Source organism: Tamandua tetradactyla, chromosome 6 (assembly GCF_023851605.1).
Source record: "Tamandua tetradactyla isolate mTamTet1 chromosome 6, mTamTet1.pri, whole genome shotgun sequence".
Classification (NCBI taxonomy): Eukaryota; Metazoa; Chordata; class Mammalia; order Pilosa; family Myrmecophagidae; genus Tamandua; species Tamandua tetradactyla.
Genome location: NC_135332.1, coordinates 160,984,528 through 161,003,091, shown reverse-complemented (window position 1 = coordinate 161,003,091; position 18,564 = coordinate 160,984,528). Strand labels below are relative to the sequence as shown.

Below are 18,564 nucleotides of genomic sequence, written 5' to 3'. Positions count from 1 at the left end.
TTGTATAGATAGTGAAATTTGAGGCCATATTAGAGTACTGGCTAAATCCATCAACCTTTGATTTATATCTAGAGGCTCTGATTTAAACTATAGTTAGCCTGACCTTTAATCACATTTGTTCCTTGCATATTGATGGTGACCAAGACCAGTTTTTCTTCTTGTAGTCTTGAACCATTCCTTTCCTTCATTGGTCTTGTTTCCTCAATTCTTCTGTATCTATAATATTTCTTTTTTCTTTCATATGCGTACATCTTTAGATCTTTCCCATATTAAAATTTTCATCTATTCCTCTCTTAGTACCTTCTTTATGTTCCATTTTTAGCTCCCACTTTTTCCCACTTGATGTCAGTGGTTAAAGTAATTACTGTATTTATAGTCTTACATTGTTCCCTGAACTCACTGCTATCAGAATCTGCAACCACCAGATATTTAATTTTTATTTTAGTAACATATGGAGTCTAAAATTTCCCTGTTTAATCACATTCAGATGTATATTTCAGGGGTATTCAACACTTCACAACATTGTTCAGCTATTGTCATCATCATCCATTACCACAGCTTTTCCATCATTTTCACCTGAATTAGTTTTTTCTTTTTTGGTGAGGCAGTTTCCTCAACTGATTTGGTTAAAAATTAATATCTTTATATTCTGCAACAATAGTTCTATATAAATTTTACTTTGTGTTTCTTCATTTTTATAATTTTGCGGTATTTTACAAGTATTCCTAGTTTAAGGGTGTTTTTTTCTGTCAGTCCATCAACATCCAGGTATTTCTTTTCTTTGTTTTTGGATGGTGGAGGATGGACTGTGAGTCCTTTGATTTTGTGGTTCTGTTACCTTAGAGCACAATTTCCCCCTTTTTTTCTTCTCTTCCCTTTCATAACTTAATGCCAGAGGGTCTTTCTTCCTCCTTTCCTTTTGATATTATTTCTCCCCTAGAAGCTGTCCTTCTAAGCGTGCTTGCTCCTTTAAACCACATCTATTCCTTTGAATTCTTAATATTTTCATATTCATGGTGAATTTAATCTTTTTTGTGGTAGTTCCAAGTTTCGTCTGGGGGCTTTACGGTTGGTGTTCATCCTCTATCTTTCTAGCAGGTGTTTTTTATTTTTTTGTTTTTATTAGAGAAGTTATGGGTTTACAGAACAATTAATCATAAATGAAAACAGGATTCCCATGTACCACCCCTTCTCTTTAAATAACATATATACATAAAAGCAATAAATTTCAAAGTACATTACAACAATTAGTTGTAGGACAGATTTCAGTTTGATATGGGTTACAATTCCACAATTTTAGGTTTTTATATGTAGCTGCTCAAAGGTACTGAAGGCTAAAAGAAATATCAGTGTAATGATTCAGCATGCATACTCATTTGTTAAACCCAACCTTCTCTGTATATCAGCATCACTCTCTCCCATTCTTTAGGGGGATTTTGACTATTCCTGTTCTAACTTTTCATGTTCTAAGGGGTTGTTGATAATATGGGATCGGGGGATGGAATTAGTTGATATTCTGAAAAGGCTGGCCCCTCTGCATTTTAGAACTTACCTGATCCAGGGACCCATCTGCAGATTTTAGGTTTTAAAGAGTTACCCTAGTGCATAGAACCTTTGTAGAAACTTATATCATGCCCTAGGTATTCTTTAGAATTGGCAGGAGTGGTTTTGATTGGGGCTTGGCAAATTATGATAGGTAGCAATGTCTAATTGAAACATATGTAAGGGTGACCTCCAGAGTAGCCTCTTGACTCTATATGAACTCTCAGCCACTGATACCTTATTTGTTACACTTCTTTTCCCCTTTTTGGTCAGCATGGCATTGTTGATTCCAAGGTACTGGGACCAGGCTCATCCCTGGGATTTATCTCCCACACTGCCAGGGAGACTTTCATCCCTGGATGTCATATCCCACATAGGGGAGAGAGCAACAGTTTCACCTACAGAGTTGGTCTTAGAGAGAGAAAGGTCACATCTGAGCAACAAAAGAGGTCGTCTGGAGGTGACTCTTAGGCACACCTATAGGTAGGCTAAGCTTCTCTGCTACATACATAAGCTTCACAGGAGCAAGCCTCAAGATCAAGGGCTTGGCCTATTGATTTAGGTGTCCCTAATGTTTGGTTTCCCTGGTGGTAAAGTTTAATAGTTACATAATTTTTCTCCCATTGCTCAGGGGACTTTGCCAATACTTTTTGATTATCTACTTAATATACTCTGGGATGTATCCAGGCATTACATTAAGTTAAACAGCTTAATGATGTATAGCTTTACTCTCATTCTTATTCTAGGCTCTGTGTATTTGGATTGTTTAAATTATCTATCCAGACAAGTTGAGTTAGATTATGTGCTACAGAAAACCTAGGTTCTGGACATAATAAAGCTTTCTTCCTTTTGTCTCTAAAGAGTAGGTGAAGTTCTAAAATACGGGCAATGTCTTCCTTACCCCTTTATTTTGAAGTACCTTAGTCCCGACCCAATCAACTTCATTCTTACCTCTAAATACCAGGTTATACATATATAAAACAGCCCCTCAAAATCCGGAAATAATAATTACCATTCCGGGCTAAATGTGACTGATGAGGAGCTTACAATCTAGGACCCAGTTTTCTTATAAGTATATTTTAAATGGGATCATACAATATTTACTCTTTTGTTTCTGTCTTATTTTGCCTCATCAAATGTCCCACAGGTTCATTCATATCATTTCTTACCTCACAACTTCATTCCTTTTTGTAGGAGCACCATGTTTGATCGTATGTTTACGTGTTCACCAGTTTACTTCTCAGTCAGTGTATCTTTCAACCACCTCTATCTACTGGGCCTCCTGTACAATGTCCAAAGTCCATAGTCCATCAACACTATAAATTTTAAATAATTTCATTGTTCCCAATAGAATGATAGCCAATAAACACACCCTTACCGAATAGAAAATCCAAACCTCCCCCTAATTCTTGTCCCTCCCTCGATTATGTACCCCTGGTATTGCTATGGTACTGTAGATGTTTTCCTGTTTAACATAGCCCATAGCATGTAATAGCAGTTTTCCTTCTATACTCCAAAACTATACATTCTTTGTACAATATTCATACCTTTGCAGTAGTTCATGCAAGAACTTATTTATATTTGTAGTTTTAATTGGTGGAACACACGAGTCTATACATGTGTGTTCACTTCGTTATGGTAGTATTACTTATAGACCCACTAGTGAGCTGAGGCCGAATGATAGCTTCTTGTAATAGAAGAAAAAGCATTTGACATACATTATAATTTGTTAGTAGTTCCAGGAGCTGGTAGGACCAGGATTATCCAGATTATACATATGATTCAGCCACTCACAAAGGCTGAATGACTTTTCAAGGACATAAAGCAAATATATCCTGGAGTTCGAACTCACATCATGTCTTGCCATCCTTGATTAGTTGTGCCTTGTATTATTATAGCTGCCTCTTATGTTGTAAGTACTCAGTAGATGTTGGCTCTTCTCTTTGATGTAGAAAACGTTGTCCCTATTTGAGAGAATTGAGGTTGAAATAGATTATGTAATTTCATGATTGTCAGGCTAGGAAAAAAACAGAAGTTGAGGTGTCCACAAAATGAATTGTCTGTTCCTTGTTTGAGCATCAGCAAATATATTTTCTAAAATTTAGGTCTCTTATAGACTTATAACATTAAAATATAAAGAAAGCTAATATTTTGAAGTCTTTATATTTAATCTGTCAAATCTTGGAGAAGATTTATAGTTACAAGAAGTCAATTGAAGTCAACAAGGAAAAAAATCTACAAATTGTGAAACTAGCACAAACATAGATTTTATAATGATTATATGGATACTTTATTTAAATATGCCTACGGTTAACTAAGATATCCATTTTTGATGGTTCTAAGTGTATTGTTTGTTTTAAATTTAAAAAAATGCTAAGAAAATGTCAGTTTAGTAAATATTCTCAAGTTTGGAAAAATATGACCTTTAGCCTGTGGGTCACATAGATTAAGATGTTGGGGGGATCAATACTGAAGAAAATACTGAGATTTGAGAGGACTACTGGTAGTATTCCTAGTAGGTAGTAAGGTAGTGTACCTGCATTAGGTAGTCAAACTCAAATCCCTCTAACTTTTCCATTTCACAGTGCTTCCAGGTTTTGGGATAATCCTGCAAATATGCTGGGCACTGGTTCCTTTTTCTTAAGGCCAAAGGACATATTGAGAACCATTGCCTTTTTTTCCCTTTAACTTTCTGGCAGTACCTCCAGTGTTTGTGTTATATGCATGAGTGATTACTGCATCAGTGTTTAGTCTTGGGTGTAATTTGAGTCTACCATATATAGTATTGTTCATAGAGGAAGATCATTTAATTAACAGTTCGTATCACTTGGCCTTAGTTCTCTCTGCTTTAACGTGAGGATAAAGCATGACCTTATTGTAATATGTAGAAGCATAACCTAATTTCTTATTTATGTTTGCTTATTGTTGATATCAGTTTTAGTAGTTGGCTTTAGTATTTGGTAGTAGTTAAAAAATGGATTCCAAATTGGATGCTTTACCAAGTAAATTAAATGTAATGAAAATGTGCAGCTTTAGTTGTTACAGCATATTTAGTCTAGATGAAAAGATATACAGAAATACCTCGTTTCTTTTGCTTTTCACTTTGTTGCACTTTGAAGATATTGCGTTTTTTACAAATTGAAGGTTTCTGGAATCCTGCATCAAGTAAGTCTGGGGTGGCTTCAATTAGATCCCATATATTTATAAATTCTGATCTTTTGCTTAATGTTCAGGATTTTGTTAGTTTGGTTAAGCAGCTCCAGATTTTCAGTCTTGGCAGCATTGTTCAGACATCTAGCTCAGTCCTAGCCTAGATAATGGGAAGCAAAGCCCACATAAACATTAAGCTGCTTTACTTTGCTAGTAGTCAGCTTTTCTTTTACTTTACCAAGTCTATATTAGAGAGTTCCTTAGATCACGGTTTCTAATTCCAGCACTTATAGGAAAACCTGTTCATATTTGCTTTCTCTTCAAAAAAAAAAAAGCTCATACTTTTGTTTTTGTAAATTGTTATTTAAATTATGGTACTTGGATATTTGATTTGGCAAGATATGAAGAGAAATACTTAAAGAGAAGATATATTTTCTTCCTATACATGTAGAGCTATTACATGTACAAGGTCATTCTATAAAATGGCTATATACTGTGCAGATTAGATTTAACAGAAAAGTACACTGTAATTTACATATGCATGTTTGATAACTAACTGTATTTGTTTAATTGAAACTGAAAGGGGTGAAATGGGTACTTACATATGCCAGAATAATATTCTATATTTTTGTTAATGTTGGAACCAAGCCCAAGGATACAGGGAAAAAAAAGTCAATTCAAGAAAAATAGTGATAATTCAGTATTAGCTTAGTCAAAACAATTTTTTTTGTTTTACCCTTTGAGTCTCAGCATCAGCTATTCTGACATAAAATTTTAAGTTTTATTTTCCCCCAAAATAGTACCTAGGCTAGTCCTTGATTACCTGAGGCATACATTGTAACCCTATGATTGCTATGAGATTTTTTTTTTCTCAATGCCATCTATTCTTTTTATTCTACTCCCCTACTATTCATATAAGTAGCAAATGAATATTTATCTCTGGCACAATACACTTATGCCAAGTGTGATTTTTTAAAAAAAATGAAAACAATATACATCCATTGTAAAACAAGCAAGCAAACAAAAACAACTGGAAAAATCACAAAGAAACACAAAAATGAAAATTAGTAAACTTATAAGCTTATAACATGAGGTAGGTAGCACTATTAAGATTTTGAATTTTATCTTTCTACTGTTTTCCCTAAGCTTTAATAAATTCCTAGAGTTGAAATCAATGGCTTAAAGGTTTTGCATCTTTTAAACATTTTAAGCGTGTTGCTAAATTACTCTCCAGATAGGTTATGTTGTACATTTTACTGTCTCATAGAGTATGAGAGTGCCATTTCTTGGCACCATTGCTAACTGAATGTTATGACTTTTAAAAAAATATATTTTTATTGATAAATCTTCACATACATACATTCCATACATGGTATACAATCAGTGGCTCACAGTATCATCACATAGTTGTGTATCCATCACCATGATCGTTTTTTAGAACATTTGCATCACTCTAGAAAAAGAAAAAACTCATACATACCATACCCATTACCCCTCCCTCTCATTGACCAATAGTATTTCCATCTACTCAATTTATTTTTCCCATTGTCCCCTCCATTATTTATTTATTCTCAATCCAATTTTTTTTTACTTGCCTGTCCATACCCTGGATAAAAGGAGCAACAGACACAAGGTTTTCACAATCCCACAGTCACACTGTAAAAGTTACATCTTTTTTTTTTGGCTTTAAAAGGGGAATTTATCAAGTTGCAAGTTTATAATTCTAAGGCTATGAAAATATCCCAATTAAAGCAAGTCTATAAAAATGTCCAAATTAAGGCACCAACTAGAGATAACCTTCACTCAAGAAAGGCTGTGAAGTTCAGGGTTTCTCTCTGAACTGGAAATGGCACATGGCAAACATGGTGACGTCTGTTAGCTTTCTCTGCAGGCTTCTTGTTTCATGAAGCTCCCTCAGGGGCATTTTCACCTCCGAAGGTCTCTGGCTGTGTAGGCTCTCTTGGTTCTCATGGCTGTCTCATAGCTCCAAAAAGGGACTGTCTCCAAAATGTTTCCACTAAAAGTTATATCTTGATATGATTGTTTTCAAGAATTAAGGCTACTGGAACATAGCTCAAGTTTCAGGTTTTTCCCTCCAGCCACTCCAATACACCATAAACTAAAAAGGGATATTTATGCAATGTATAAGAAAAACCTCCAGGATAAGTTTTCTACTCTGAAATCTCTCACCCACTGAAATTTTATTTTGTCTCATTTTTCTCCTCCCCATTTTGGTCAAGAAGGCTTTCTCAATCCCTTGATGTTGATGCCTGCTCATCTTGGGATTTCTGTACCATGTTGCTGGGGTGTCATGTCCTACATAGGGGAGATGGCAGTGAGTTCATGTGTGGTGTTGGCTTTGAGAGAGAGGCCACATTTGAGCAATAAAAGATTCTCTCCCTAATTTTAAATAGGCTTAGCCTGTCCCTTGCAGGAATAAGTTTCATAGGGGCGAACCCCAAAATCAGAGGCTCAGCCTATTGATTTGGTTGTCCTCACTGCTTGTGAGGGATTACCCAAATGGAGAAGTTGAGTATTTCCTCCTTTCTCCCCAGTGTCCCAAGGGGACCTTGCAAGTACTTTTTTTTTAGTTTTTGGCATGGGCAGGCCCTGGGAATTGAACCCGGGTCTCCGGCATGGCAGGTGATAACTCTGCCTGCTGAGCCTCTGTGGCCTGCCCGCAAGTACTTTTTTATTCACTGCCCAGATTAATCTGGGATATATCGGGGCATCACACTAACCTGGATGAACCAACAAGATCTCACACCCTATTCAAGATTCCATGTACTTATGGTATTCAACTAAACTGATCATACAAGTTAAATTAGGAAATGCACTACCCAAAATATAAGTTTTGCATCAAATTAACATCTCTTCCTTTGGTCTCACACAGAAGTTGAAGTTTTAAAATATGGAACATATCGTCCTTTATCTTATATTCTAATTTAACTTAGTTCTGTCCAGATCAAGTTTCATATCTCTACTCAAAGTCTGATGACTTTTTAAACAGTTCCTGTATGGGGTACTGCTAACTTTCATAGCTTCAGAGCTGTAACTCTGAGTCTCAGGTGTCACGTAAATACCTGAAGTTTCTTAGGATGACCAGGTTATAAACAAATAGTTCAGTATCTCAAAATTTAGAATAACAGTTACAACTCCTGAATATATGTGACTGCTGTAAGAGCTTCCAAATCTAGGACCCTTTGCATTAGGCCTCAACCTGATAGGCCATGCTCTTGACTTCAGTTCACCAAGTTTTTATATAATAGTTAGTCCATATGAGTGAGGCTTGATAATATTTGTCTTTTTGTTCCTGACATTTCATTCAACATACAGTCCTTAAGGGTCATACACCTAGTTGCATATCTCCCAACTTCATTCCTTCTTGTAGCCACTTCCTAGTCCGTTGTATGTATACACTTAAGTTCCCCCTTCCATCCCTCAATCATTGTACCCTTGGGCCACCTCCATCCATTGCAAATTGCGAATCTGCCACCACAAGCATCAGTGTGCAAATGTCCATTTGTGTCCCCACTCTCAGTCCTCCAGGTATATACCTAGCAACAAGGTTACAGCATCGTATGGCAACCCTACCCCTAGCCTCCTGTGGAACCTCCACATTGCCCTCTGGAGGGGCTGTACCTGTCAGCTTCCCTACCAGCAGTGAATAGGTACATCTTTTTCTCCACATCTTCTTTAGCACTTGTTTCTTCCTTCTTGCGACTGCTCGGTAGTCCATGTGTGTATACAGCATAGTTCCCTCTTCCATTCCTCAATCGTTGTACCCTTAGGCCTCCTCCAACCATTGTGGATCATGAACACTACTGCCAGAAACACCAGTTTGCGAATGTCCATTTATGTCCCCACACTCAGTTCCTCCAGGCACATACTGAGCATTAGGGTTTCAGGATCATATGGCAACCTCATCCCTAGCCTCCTGTGGAACCACCTCACTGCCTTCCAAGGGGCTGTGCCTCTTAGTTTCCCTTTTAACAGTGAATAGGTTCATCTCTTTTTCCGCATTCTCTCTAGTACTTGTTTTTCTCTGTTCATTTTAAAAGTTTTATTCACATATTGTATAATCCAACCTAAGTGTATAGATATGTCTTTGCCACCATAATCTATATTATTTTGCCATAATCTATATTTTCTTCCACAAAGTATCCATTCCCCTTCCCCGTGCTCCCTGCCTGTTGTCTTTAGTTTTGGCATAATGCCTTTGTTACATTCAGTGGAAGCAGATTACAGTATTACTGTTGACTACAGACCCTCGTTTGCATTGATTGTACTTTTTCCAGTATACAGTTATTTTCAGCACCCTGCAATGTTGACATTTATTTGTTCTCTCTCTCATAAAAACATTTTTAAAATTTGTACATTTAATCATCATCTTTGTTCACTCTAGGCATTCCTAAATTATACTGTCTCAGTCTTTATCCTCTATCTTTCCTTCTTGTTTCATGTGTGCCCCCAGCCCTTTTCCCTCAATCATACTCATAATCTGCTTCATTCAGTGTACTTATATTATTATGCTACCATCAGGTAGTATTGTGCTATCCATTTCTGAATTTTTACACTCAGTCCTATTGCACATGCTCTATTCCTTCAGCACCAATTGCCCAGTTTCTGCTCTATTTCTATCTCCTGATAACCTTGTTCTTAACTTCAGTTCTCAAAATTTACTCATTAATGCAAGCTCATATTAGTGAGACTGTATAGAATTTGTCCTTTTGTTTCTGGCTAATTTCACTCAGTGTAATGTCCTCAAGGTTCACCCATGTTGTTATGTGCTTCTGTGACTTTATTCTGTCTTACAGCTGCATAATATTCCATTGTATGTCTATATACCACAGCTTGGTTAACCATTCATCCATTGATGGACATTTGGGCTGTTACCATCTCTTGGCAATTGTAAGTAATGCTGCTGCAAACATTGGTGTTTGTGTGCTTTCCCTCAGGTCTTCTGAGTATATACCTAGCAATGGAATTGCTGGATCATATGGCAGTTCTATACTTAGCTTTCTGTGGAACCACCAAACGGCCTTCCAGAGTGGTTGTACCATTTTACATTCCCACCAATTTGGATAAATGTGCCTGTTTCTCCACATCCCCTCCAGCATTTGTCATTTTCTGTTTTTTTGATAATGGCCATTTTAGTGGGTGTCAGATGATATCTCATTGTGGCTTTGATTTGCATTTCCCTAATGGCCAGTGAAGTTGAGCATCTTTTCATGTGCCTTTTAGTCACTTGTATTTCCTCTTCTGAGAAGTGTCTGCTCATGTCTTTTGCCCATTTTTTAATTGGGTTGTCTTTTTGTTGTTGAGTTGAAGAATCTCTTTGTATATGTTCTAGATACTAAACCCTTATCTGATGTGCGGTTTCCAAATATTGTCTCCCATTGTGTAGGCTGCCTTTTTACTTTGCTTACAAAATTCTTTGATGCACAGAAGTGTTTAATTTTGAAGCGTTCCATTTATGAATTTCTTTTTTCAGCGCTCATGCTTTGGGTATAAGTTGTAGGAAACGACCTCCTATTCCATGATTTATAAGGTACTTCCCTATGTTTAGGTCTTTGATCCATTTTGAGTTTATATTTATATAGGGTGTGAGATATGGATCCTCCTTCATTCTTTTATGTATGGATATCTAGTTCACCAAGCACCATTTATTGAAGAGGCTGCTCTGTCCCAGGTGGATTGGTTTGACTGCTTTATCAAAGATTAGTTGTCCATAGATGAGAGGGTTTATTTCTGAACACTCAGTTTGATTCTGTTGGTCAGTATATCTGTCTTTATGCCAGTACCATACTGTTTTGACCACTGTAGCTTTGCAGTATTCTTTAAGGGTAGTTTGAGACCGCTCTCTTCATTTTTCTTTCTTAAGATATTTTTAGCTCTTTGGACACTTTGCCCTTCCAAATAAATTTGGTTACAGTTTTTTCTTTTTCTGCAAAGGTAAGTTATTGGGATTTTAATTGGTATTACATTGAATCTATAAATCAGTTTATGGATTTGCTGGTTTGAAAGGATGTATGTACCCTAGAAAAGCCATGTTTTATTCCTGATCCCATTTTGTAAAGGCACCTGTTTCTTCTAATCCTTATTCAGTATTGTATGCTTGAAATTGTATTAGACATCTCCCTGGAGATGTGATTTAATCAAGAGTGGTTGTTAAGCTAGATTAGGTGGAGGCGTGTCTCCACCCATTTGGGTGGGTCTTGATTAGTTTACTGGAGTCCTATAAAAGAGGAAACATTTTGGAGAAAGCAGGAGATTCTGAGAGAGCAGAGAATGATGTAGCTGTGAGAAACAGAGTCCACCAGCCAGTGACCTTTGGAGATGAAGAAGGAAAATGCCTCCTGGGGAGCTTCATGAAACAGGAAGCCAGGAAAGAAAGCTAGCAAATGACACTGTGTTTGCCATGTGCCCTTCCAGCTGAGAGAGAAACCCTGACTGCATTTGCCATGTGCCTTCTCGCTAAGAGAGAAACCCTAAACTTTATTGGCCTTCTAGAACCAAGATATCTTTCCATGGATGCCTTTGATTGAACATTTCTATAGATTTGCTTTAATTGGGACATTATCTCAGCCTTAGAACTGTACACTAGTAACTTTTTAAATTCTCCTTTTTAAAAGCTGTTCCTTTTCTGATATATTGCATTCCAGCAGCTAGCAAACTAGAACAGGTAGAACTGGCATTTGTTTCTTTACTGACCCTCTGTGTAGATGTTCTGTCCGTTGATAGAAATGGGGAATTGAAGCATCCAGCTTTATGGTAGAGGTGTCTATTTCTCCTTTCATTGTTGCCAGTGTTTGTCTCATGTACTTTGGAGCACTCTAGCTCAGTGCATAAATATTTATGATTGTTATGTCTTCTTGTTGAATTGCTCCTTTTATTAATACATGGTTTCTTTCTTTGTCTCCTTAAATTGCTTTATATTTGAAGTCCAATTTGTCAGATGTTGGTATAGCTACTCCTGCTTTTTTTAGACTGCTCTTTTTTGATTGTTGTTTGCATGGGCATCTTTTCCCAACCTTTCACTTTCAACCTGTTTTTGTCCTTGGGTCTAAAATGCATATAGACAGAATATAGATGGGTCCTGTTTTTTTAATCCATTGTGTCAGTCTGTGTCCTTTTTTTTCAGTCTGTCTTTTGATTGGGGAGTTAATCCATTAATATGTAATGCTATTACCGTAAAGAGAGTACTTTCTTCAACCATTTTGTCTTTTGGAGTTTATTTGTTAAATTTAATTTTTTTTCTTTTTTTGCCTTTACCGATAGGCTTCATTTCTACACTTTTCTCCAGACCTCTCTCTCCTGCCTTTTCCCATCTGCCTATAATGCTCCCTTTAGTATTTCTTGCAGAGCCAATCTCTTAGTCACAAATTCTCTCAGTGATTGTTTGTTTGAAAATATATTGTAATCTCCCCTGCATGTTTGAAGGACAATTTTGCTAGATACAGAATTCTTGGTTGGCAGCTTTTTTCTTTTAGAATCTTAAATATACCATAGCACTGCCTTTTTGCCTCTATGGTTTTTGTTGAGAAATTTATACTTAGTCTTATTGTGCTTAGTTTTATGGTATGTTATGGATTGTTTTTATCGTGTTGCTTTCAAAATTCACTCTTTCTCTTTGACATTTAATAATCTGATTAGTGAATGTCTTGGAGTATGTCTGTTTGGATCTCTTCTGTTTGGAGTATGTTGCATTTCTTGGATCTGTAATTTTATGTTTTTCATAAAAGATGGGAAATTTTCAGTGATTATTTCCTCCATTATTCTTTCTCCCCCATTTCCCTTCTCTTCTCCATCTGGGACACCCACAACACGTGTATTTGTGCACTTCATGTTGTCATTCAGTTCCCTGATACCCTATGCTCATTTTTTCCTATTCTTTTCCCTGTATTTTCTTTTGTGTGTCAGATTTCAGATGTCTAGTCCTCTAGTTCACTAATCCTTTCTTCTGCCTCTTCAAATCTATTGTTGTGGTTTTCCACTGTTTTTTTTTCAACTCTTCTGTTGTCTTTCATTCCCATAAATTCTGAGATTTGTTTTTTCAAACTTTTGAGTTCTTTTTTTTGTTCATCCAGTGTCTTCTTTATATCCTCCTTCAATGCGTTGATTTAATTTTTGATGAGTTTTTCCATGTCTGTTCAAACATCCTAAATTAGTTGTTTCAACTCCTGTGTCTCATTTGAAGAGTTGGTTTGTTCCTTTGACTGGGCCATATCTATGTTTCCTAGTATGACTCATTATTTTTTGCTGGTGTCTAGGCACTTGATTTCCTTAATTAGTTTATTCTGGAGGTTATTTTCACTCTTTTACTTAGGATTTTCTTGCTGGATTGCTTTGTTTTCTATCTGTTCTTTGACATTCAGTTCAACTTACTCTAGATCTCTAGCATAGGTTCAGTTTAACTGATCAGAATTTTTCAGTTCTTGTTTTTCTGTTTCTTGCCCTGTCTATATGGAGCCTTTTATTTTGAGGAAACTTTGCTCAGATATTATAGACCCTGGTCAGATTTTTTCCCCACCAGACAGGATCATGTTTCAGGTAGAAAATGTAGCCAGCATCAGTTTTCCCTGAGGTTCAGACCCAGCAGGTTGACAGACTTTTCCTGAGACCTCTAGACTCTGTTTTTCCTATCGTGCCCAGCATGTGGCACTTGTCTGACTGTGGCTTCCCACCAGTATAAAGTGATGTGCCTTGAACTTCAACAGACTCTCCCTGTCATGGTTGAGACAGAGGTGAGGTTGTAGGATCGCTTTAATTGCTTCAGTTTTTTTCAGTCTGTGGGGCCTGAGTTCTTTGAAGGAGGGATTCAGCTTGAGCTGGGCCCCATCTTTTTCTTGGGGAAGGTAAACCTTTTAGGGAATTAACTTCTTTCACCTGACTAGTTACTTTGTTAGACAAGCTTAATTCCACCCTTGCCTAGGGCAGGGCTGAGTCTGGAAGTGCTTCCTGTCCTGTCTAATGAGTCCTTTCTGGGGGTCTCAGCTGTTGCACCTGGTCCAGACTGGTGTACACTCTGTGTCTGGTTGTTGATGTTCCCCCAGCAGTTTGTTCTGTACCATTTCTGGCTATGTACTAGCTGGTGTGGAAGACAAACTAAATTCTACATCTCACCAAGCCACCATCTTGCCCTGCCTTCCAATGTTATGACTTTTAAAAGTTGTAAAATCTTTATTTTAAAAATTAATTTGTGTGTCAACATACTTTTTATAATGATTCAATTCAGAAAATATTACCTGTCTCTTAGTGATATCACCATCTGATCAAGTTACTCAGACTTCTGATATTTTCTGTTGTCCCTTGAATTCTCATAGGAGTGCTTACCTTAGTTCTTTGAATTTATAATTGTACTATCTTCACTATTCATTTCTCACTCTACTGCATGATCAATTGCAAAATCCTCACATAACTTGTCCTTTGATGCCATTTTCTCCTAGGCCATCATGCATAATACTTCTAAGTAAATAATCTTAAAGGTTAGCTGTAATCTTAGAACTCAAAAACCTGTTGGAAAAATCCCTGTTACATCCCAAATAATATCAAACTTTTTGGTGTGACTTTTAAGGTCCTCTCTACTTTTTGTTTCAGTCTCTGAATGTGGGCCTGTAGATGCTTTTTAGAATATTTGAGAGGAGCCTTTTAACATTATTAAAACCAAAAAGTTGCCCTTTTGGAGAGAAGACAACCATTTAAAATTTTATGCAGAAGTTCATAATCTTCCATTTTGTTCTGAAACAACTCTTAAGCAAAAAGAAAGCGAGTAATTGCCTTTTCATGGGATTACTGTGGTATACTTTTTATACTAGACAACTGAAACTTAAATTTATTAAACACAACCACTAAATGGGTAGGACATGCACATGACACACAAACCAATATCCAAGAAAGAGGAGGTAGTGAAAAGAAACTCACTTTTATCCCTATCTTTCAAACATCCTTTTTTTAGAGGCAACCAAAGTTAGTTTTCTGGACCTATTTTAGCGTGATCTGCTCTTGTTAAGGAAGCTGAAACAAATGTAATGAAGTGCCAAAAAAAAAAAAAAGCACTTAAAACCCTTCTAATTAGGCAGGAGTTGTGATATTGAATATAATAAACTCAAAATGTGCTAGGAAGTAGAGTGTGATAATAATTTTGAATATGTATTTTTTAATGTGTTGGAGAGGAAATCTTAATTCCTGCTAAGTCTCTTTATCACTCATTTTACTTTTGAAAAAATTACGTTCCAGCTAAAGGTGGGAAAATTTGCGGGTTGGTTGTATAGAGAAGTTGGTAAGGTAGAAACTTAATATCGTTAAGCATCCTTATCAGTTAAGATTTGATTGTGATTGGATATTGCATGAGGCACTGTGATCACAAATTGGTATACAGTTCATTGGTTTTTAAAATGAGTGAACTGGATGATTTCAGGGAAGTAAATTGCAGTTTTATAGGAAACATTTGCTACATGTCCTAAGCAAAGACAAGCAATTTATTTTACATTAAGAAAAGTGAATAATTGAATGTTTTTTTAAAAGCCATCATTTAATTTTTTAAGTATTTAGAAATATTTTATACCATTGTACTTTCTCATTAAGAGTATTTTTTTTTTTAATGATTAGAGCAGTGCCATTCCACTGAATTTCTTGAGGCTACATTCCCTTTTTTCTCACAGCAAGTTGATTAACTTTAAAAATGTAGACCATCAATGAGAATTAGATCAAGAGAATAATAATGAAATATGCCCTTTCAACTGAAATATTATAGAGGTGATATTGATTAAGTGTATTGGAGCATTGTAACTAATCCCATGTGTGTCAGGAGCAAAATATAATTTTTTTTTCTACTGAAGTTACTTAAATTTCTTTCACATCAAAACTTAGCGCAGTGATTTAAATCCCATTTATTATTTGACTCAGCCAGTTATGAAATGAAACCTATCCCACATGAGCCATAAAATGTGTTAAATTTAAGACTAATGCAGCTTTCTGCTTTTTGAATTTACATTTTGGCAATCACTACTTTCTTTGTTCAGGGTTGGAAAAATGATCCCAGGCTTAACCAAATAAGAAAACTGCCAAGTTCACAGATCAGTCAGTGAAAGAAACCAGAATTAAATGAACGCCTAGATATTGACTTTACATAATGTGGTAAGGGAAGATTTTGTGGCATTACAGTTTCTTTGAGAATAAAATTTTTCTATGGTTAATAGCTGTTCCTTGATGGTGATTGATGTGAAAAATTCAGGCTGTAGGCCTGACCTCCCAGAATCTACAAAATTGGGGAATTCAAGTAGGAGTTCCAAGTAGTAATCTTGGATTCTTCCTGACCTCTTCTTCAACTGGCCAGCAGTAGGTGCAACTTGAATTTTGCCTTTTCTTATTTCAGATTTTTAAGAAACTCTTGGAGTGGACCTAATCTTTATTTTTGCAATAGCAATGATATTTCAAAGGAAAATTACATATATTCCCATGTCCATGCATATGTTTACATACAAGTGTACACAAATTTTGAGTAAATTGGTTTAATTAATTGCACTCTTGACTTTTTAATACAGATTTTAAAAATCTTGCCCTGAAACCCTGTGGTATTGACTATTGTAATAAATAGTTCCAGGTTTAGATGACTGATATGTCTTAACAAAAGATGGAAGTTTGGTGTCAGATGGTTGATTTTTTTTAAAGTTATAATTTACATCTTATTAGATTTGAAAATACCTGAGGAATAAACCTTAAACATTCTAGGAAGACTGAAGCCTTGGTGCCTTGAGGTGCCAAGTACTGGCATATTCTAGTCACCTATTTGTTGGATAGATGGATAAGTATAATGAGATTGGTGAAATATTTATTGTGCTAATAGTAGTAACAGCAACTTACATTAACTGAAGGTTGACTAACCCTTGCAGCAATGCTATGAGTAGGTACTAATTGACATGTTATTACCACTGGTAACTAGGGGAAGGTGACGCTAAGATAACTTGTCTTTGGCCACGGAGCTGACATCCAAACTTTTACTTTTGGATTCTAGCACCCACCCTCTCCCAACTATGCTATATAACTTTTCAATTTTTACAGAGCAGAGGATCACATTTTCTGTGTATATATTCATAAAAAATAATTTTAGGCTTCTATGTAAGTTTTCTCTCTTACTTGAACATTTTTTGTAAGGAAATCTTTTAAAAGATTGTTAGGGGGTGGTGTGACGGTGGCTTGGCAGGCAGAACTCTCGCCTGCCATGCCGGAGACCTGGATTCAATTCCTGTTGCCTGCCCATGCTAAAAAAAGATTGCTAGGGTTACTGTGCACTGGAAAACAATTGAAAGAGTGTAAATAGAGATTTGGATGTTGAAGCTTCAGATGGGCTGATTCACTGGATAAATAATTCACTGTCTTACTTCTGTCTTGTAGAGCTTGTGGTTCAAAGCCCTATCTTAGCAAAATTGTAGGTTCCTATTTCATAGGTCTTTGAGGTTAATAGAGTGGCAGTTTTGTATAGTGGTTGAGAACATAGGTCCTTGAGCCAGACAGCTGGAGCCAGATGTTGGCTCTGCCATGTTCTAGTGGGGGTGATTTGGGACAAATTGCTTAACGTTGCTGTGTTTATTGTTTAATTTGTAAAATGGGTTTACTAATAGTATCTTGTCTCTGTTATAAGTGCATCCCTAGGAGTTGTAGATATTGTAATTATTTTCATTTTACAAATGAGGAAACTAAAGTGCAGAGTTTAAGTAACTTGCCCAAAGTTATACACAACTAGCAGGTAGTGGTGCCACGATCTGAACCTAGTATATTGTCTCCAGGGTCTGCCATATTAACCACTGTGCTGTGCAATGTACCTATATAAAAGGGTTGTACTTTTTGCAGCTGTTACTGTTAAGCCCTCCTCCCCACAGTTGTCATAAAACAACCTTGCAATAGCGGGGTAGTTAAGCTCCTAACAGGGATTTGGACTGTGTCATTGGCTCACAATACTGGATTGTGGCCTATTGATTATTGGCTTACAAATAGTGGATTGTGATCTATTGATCATTGGCTCACAAATATTGGATTGTGGCCTGACTGCATTTGAATTACCTGAGAACTTTTACTGAATATTTCTCAGTTTTTAAAATATAGACTTGTGTAATCGTTGAAAATATTTTGTTTTAAATTGCGTTTCCTTGATAGAACCATCAAACTTTTCTTGTTTATTAACCATTTGTATTTCTTATGTAAGTTACCTATTTATTTTGTTTGCCCATTTCTCCGTTGCATTGTTTTTCCTTTTGCTTTATGGGAGCTTTGCGTATTAGGGATAGTAAGCTGCTTTTGTTTATCTATGATACCCTTCTTTTATTTACCTTTTAACTTTACTTTTCAAAGTCTAGAATTTGAGTATAGAATTATTATCAAACTTGCCAAAGGAAGACCTTATGCCTATGAAAGTTTATATAACTTTCTTTACTTTGATTCCCCAAATAACAAAATATAACTTTTCAAAAATTATAAGTAATGTAACAGAAACCTGTCTTCCCACTACCCAGCATTAGGAAGCAAAAACCTTCAAACATAATTAAGCTGTCTGGTGTGCCTCAATTCCAGTCTTTCTAAGCTTTTAAGATTTACTATCCTGATTTTGTTATTATTCACATGCATATTTTTATGTCTTTGCTACATAAATGTGCGTATAAGCAAGCAATATATAATACAGTTTTCTATATTCTCTTCTGATATTTATACACATATGTTTTAACGTGATATATATAATCTGCTTGAAATGATTTTTTGCATAGGATGAAGTGGGAACTTCTAATAGCTAAGTTTTCCATTACAATTTTGGATTTCTTGGGTGGTACTCCTGGGATTCAGAATCATTTGGCTGAGGGCAGTGGTTTTCAAAATGAG

The 18,564-nt window shown here is 36.2% G+C and overlaps 1 protein-coding gene across 2 annotated transcripts in view; it reads left to right on the top strand.

Moving 5' to 3' along the window:
* Positions 1-18,564, top strand: part of EIF3H (eukaryotic translation initiation factor 3 subunit H) — a 138,667-nt gene that overhangs the window by 29,628 nt on the left and 90,475 nt on the right. Inside the window, exon 1 of one of the 2 annotated variants that reach the window (XM_077167519.1) lies at positions 13,182-13,439. The exons of the other annotated variant lie outside the window; for it this stretch is intronic. Within the exon in view, the coding sequence (XP_077023634.1) occupies positions 13,392-13,439 (48 nt within the window). The 5' untranslated portion in view covers positions 13,182-13,391. Of the gene's footprint in view, positions 1-13,181; positions 13,440-18,564 lie in introns of those variants that run through there. 2 annotated transcript variants of the gene reach the window in all.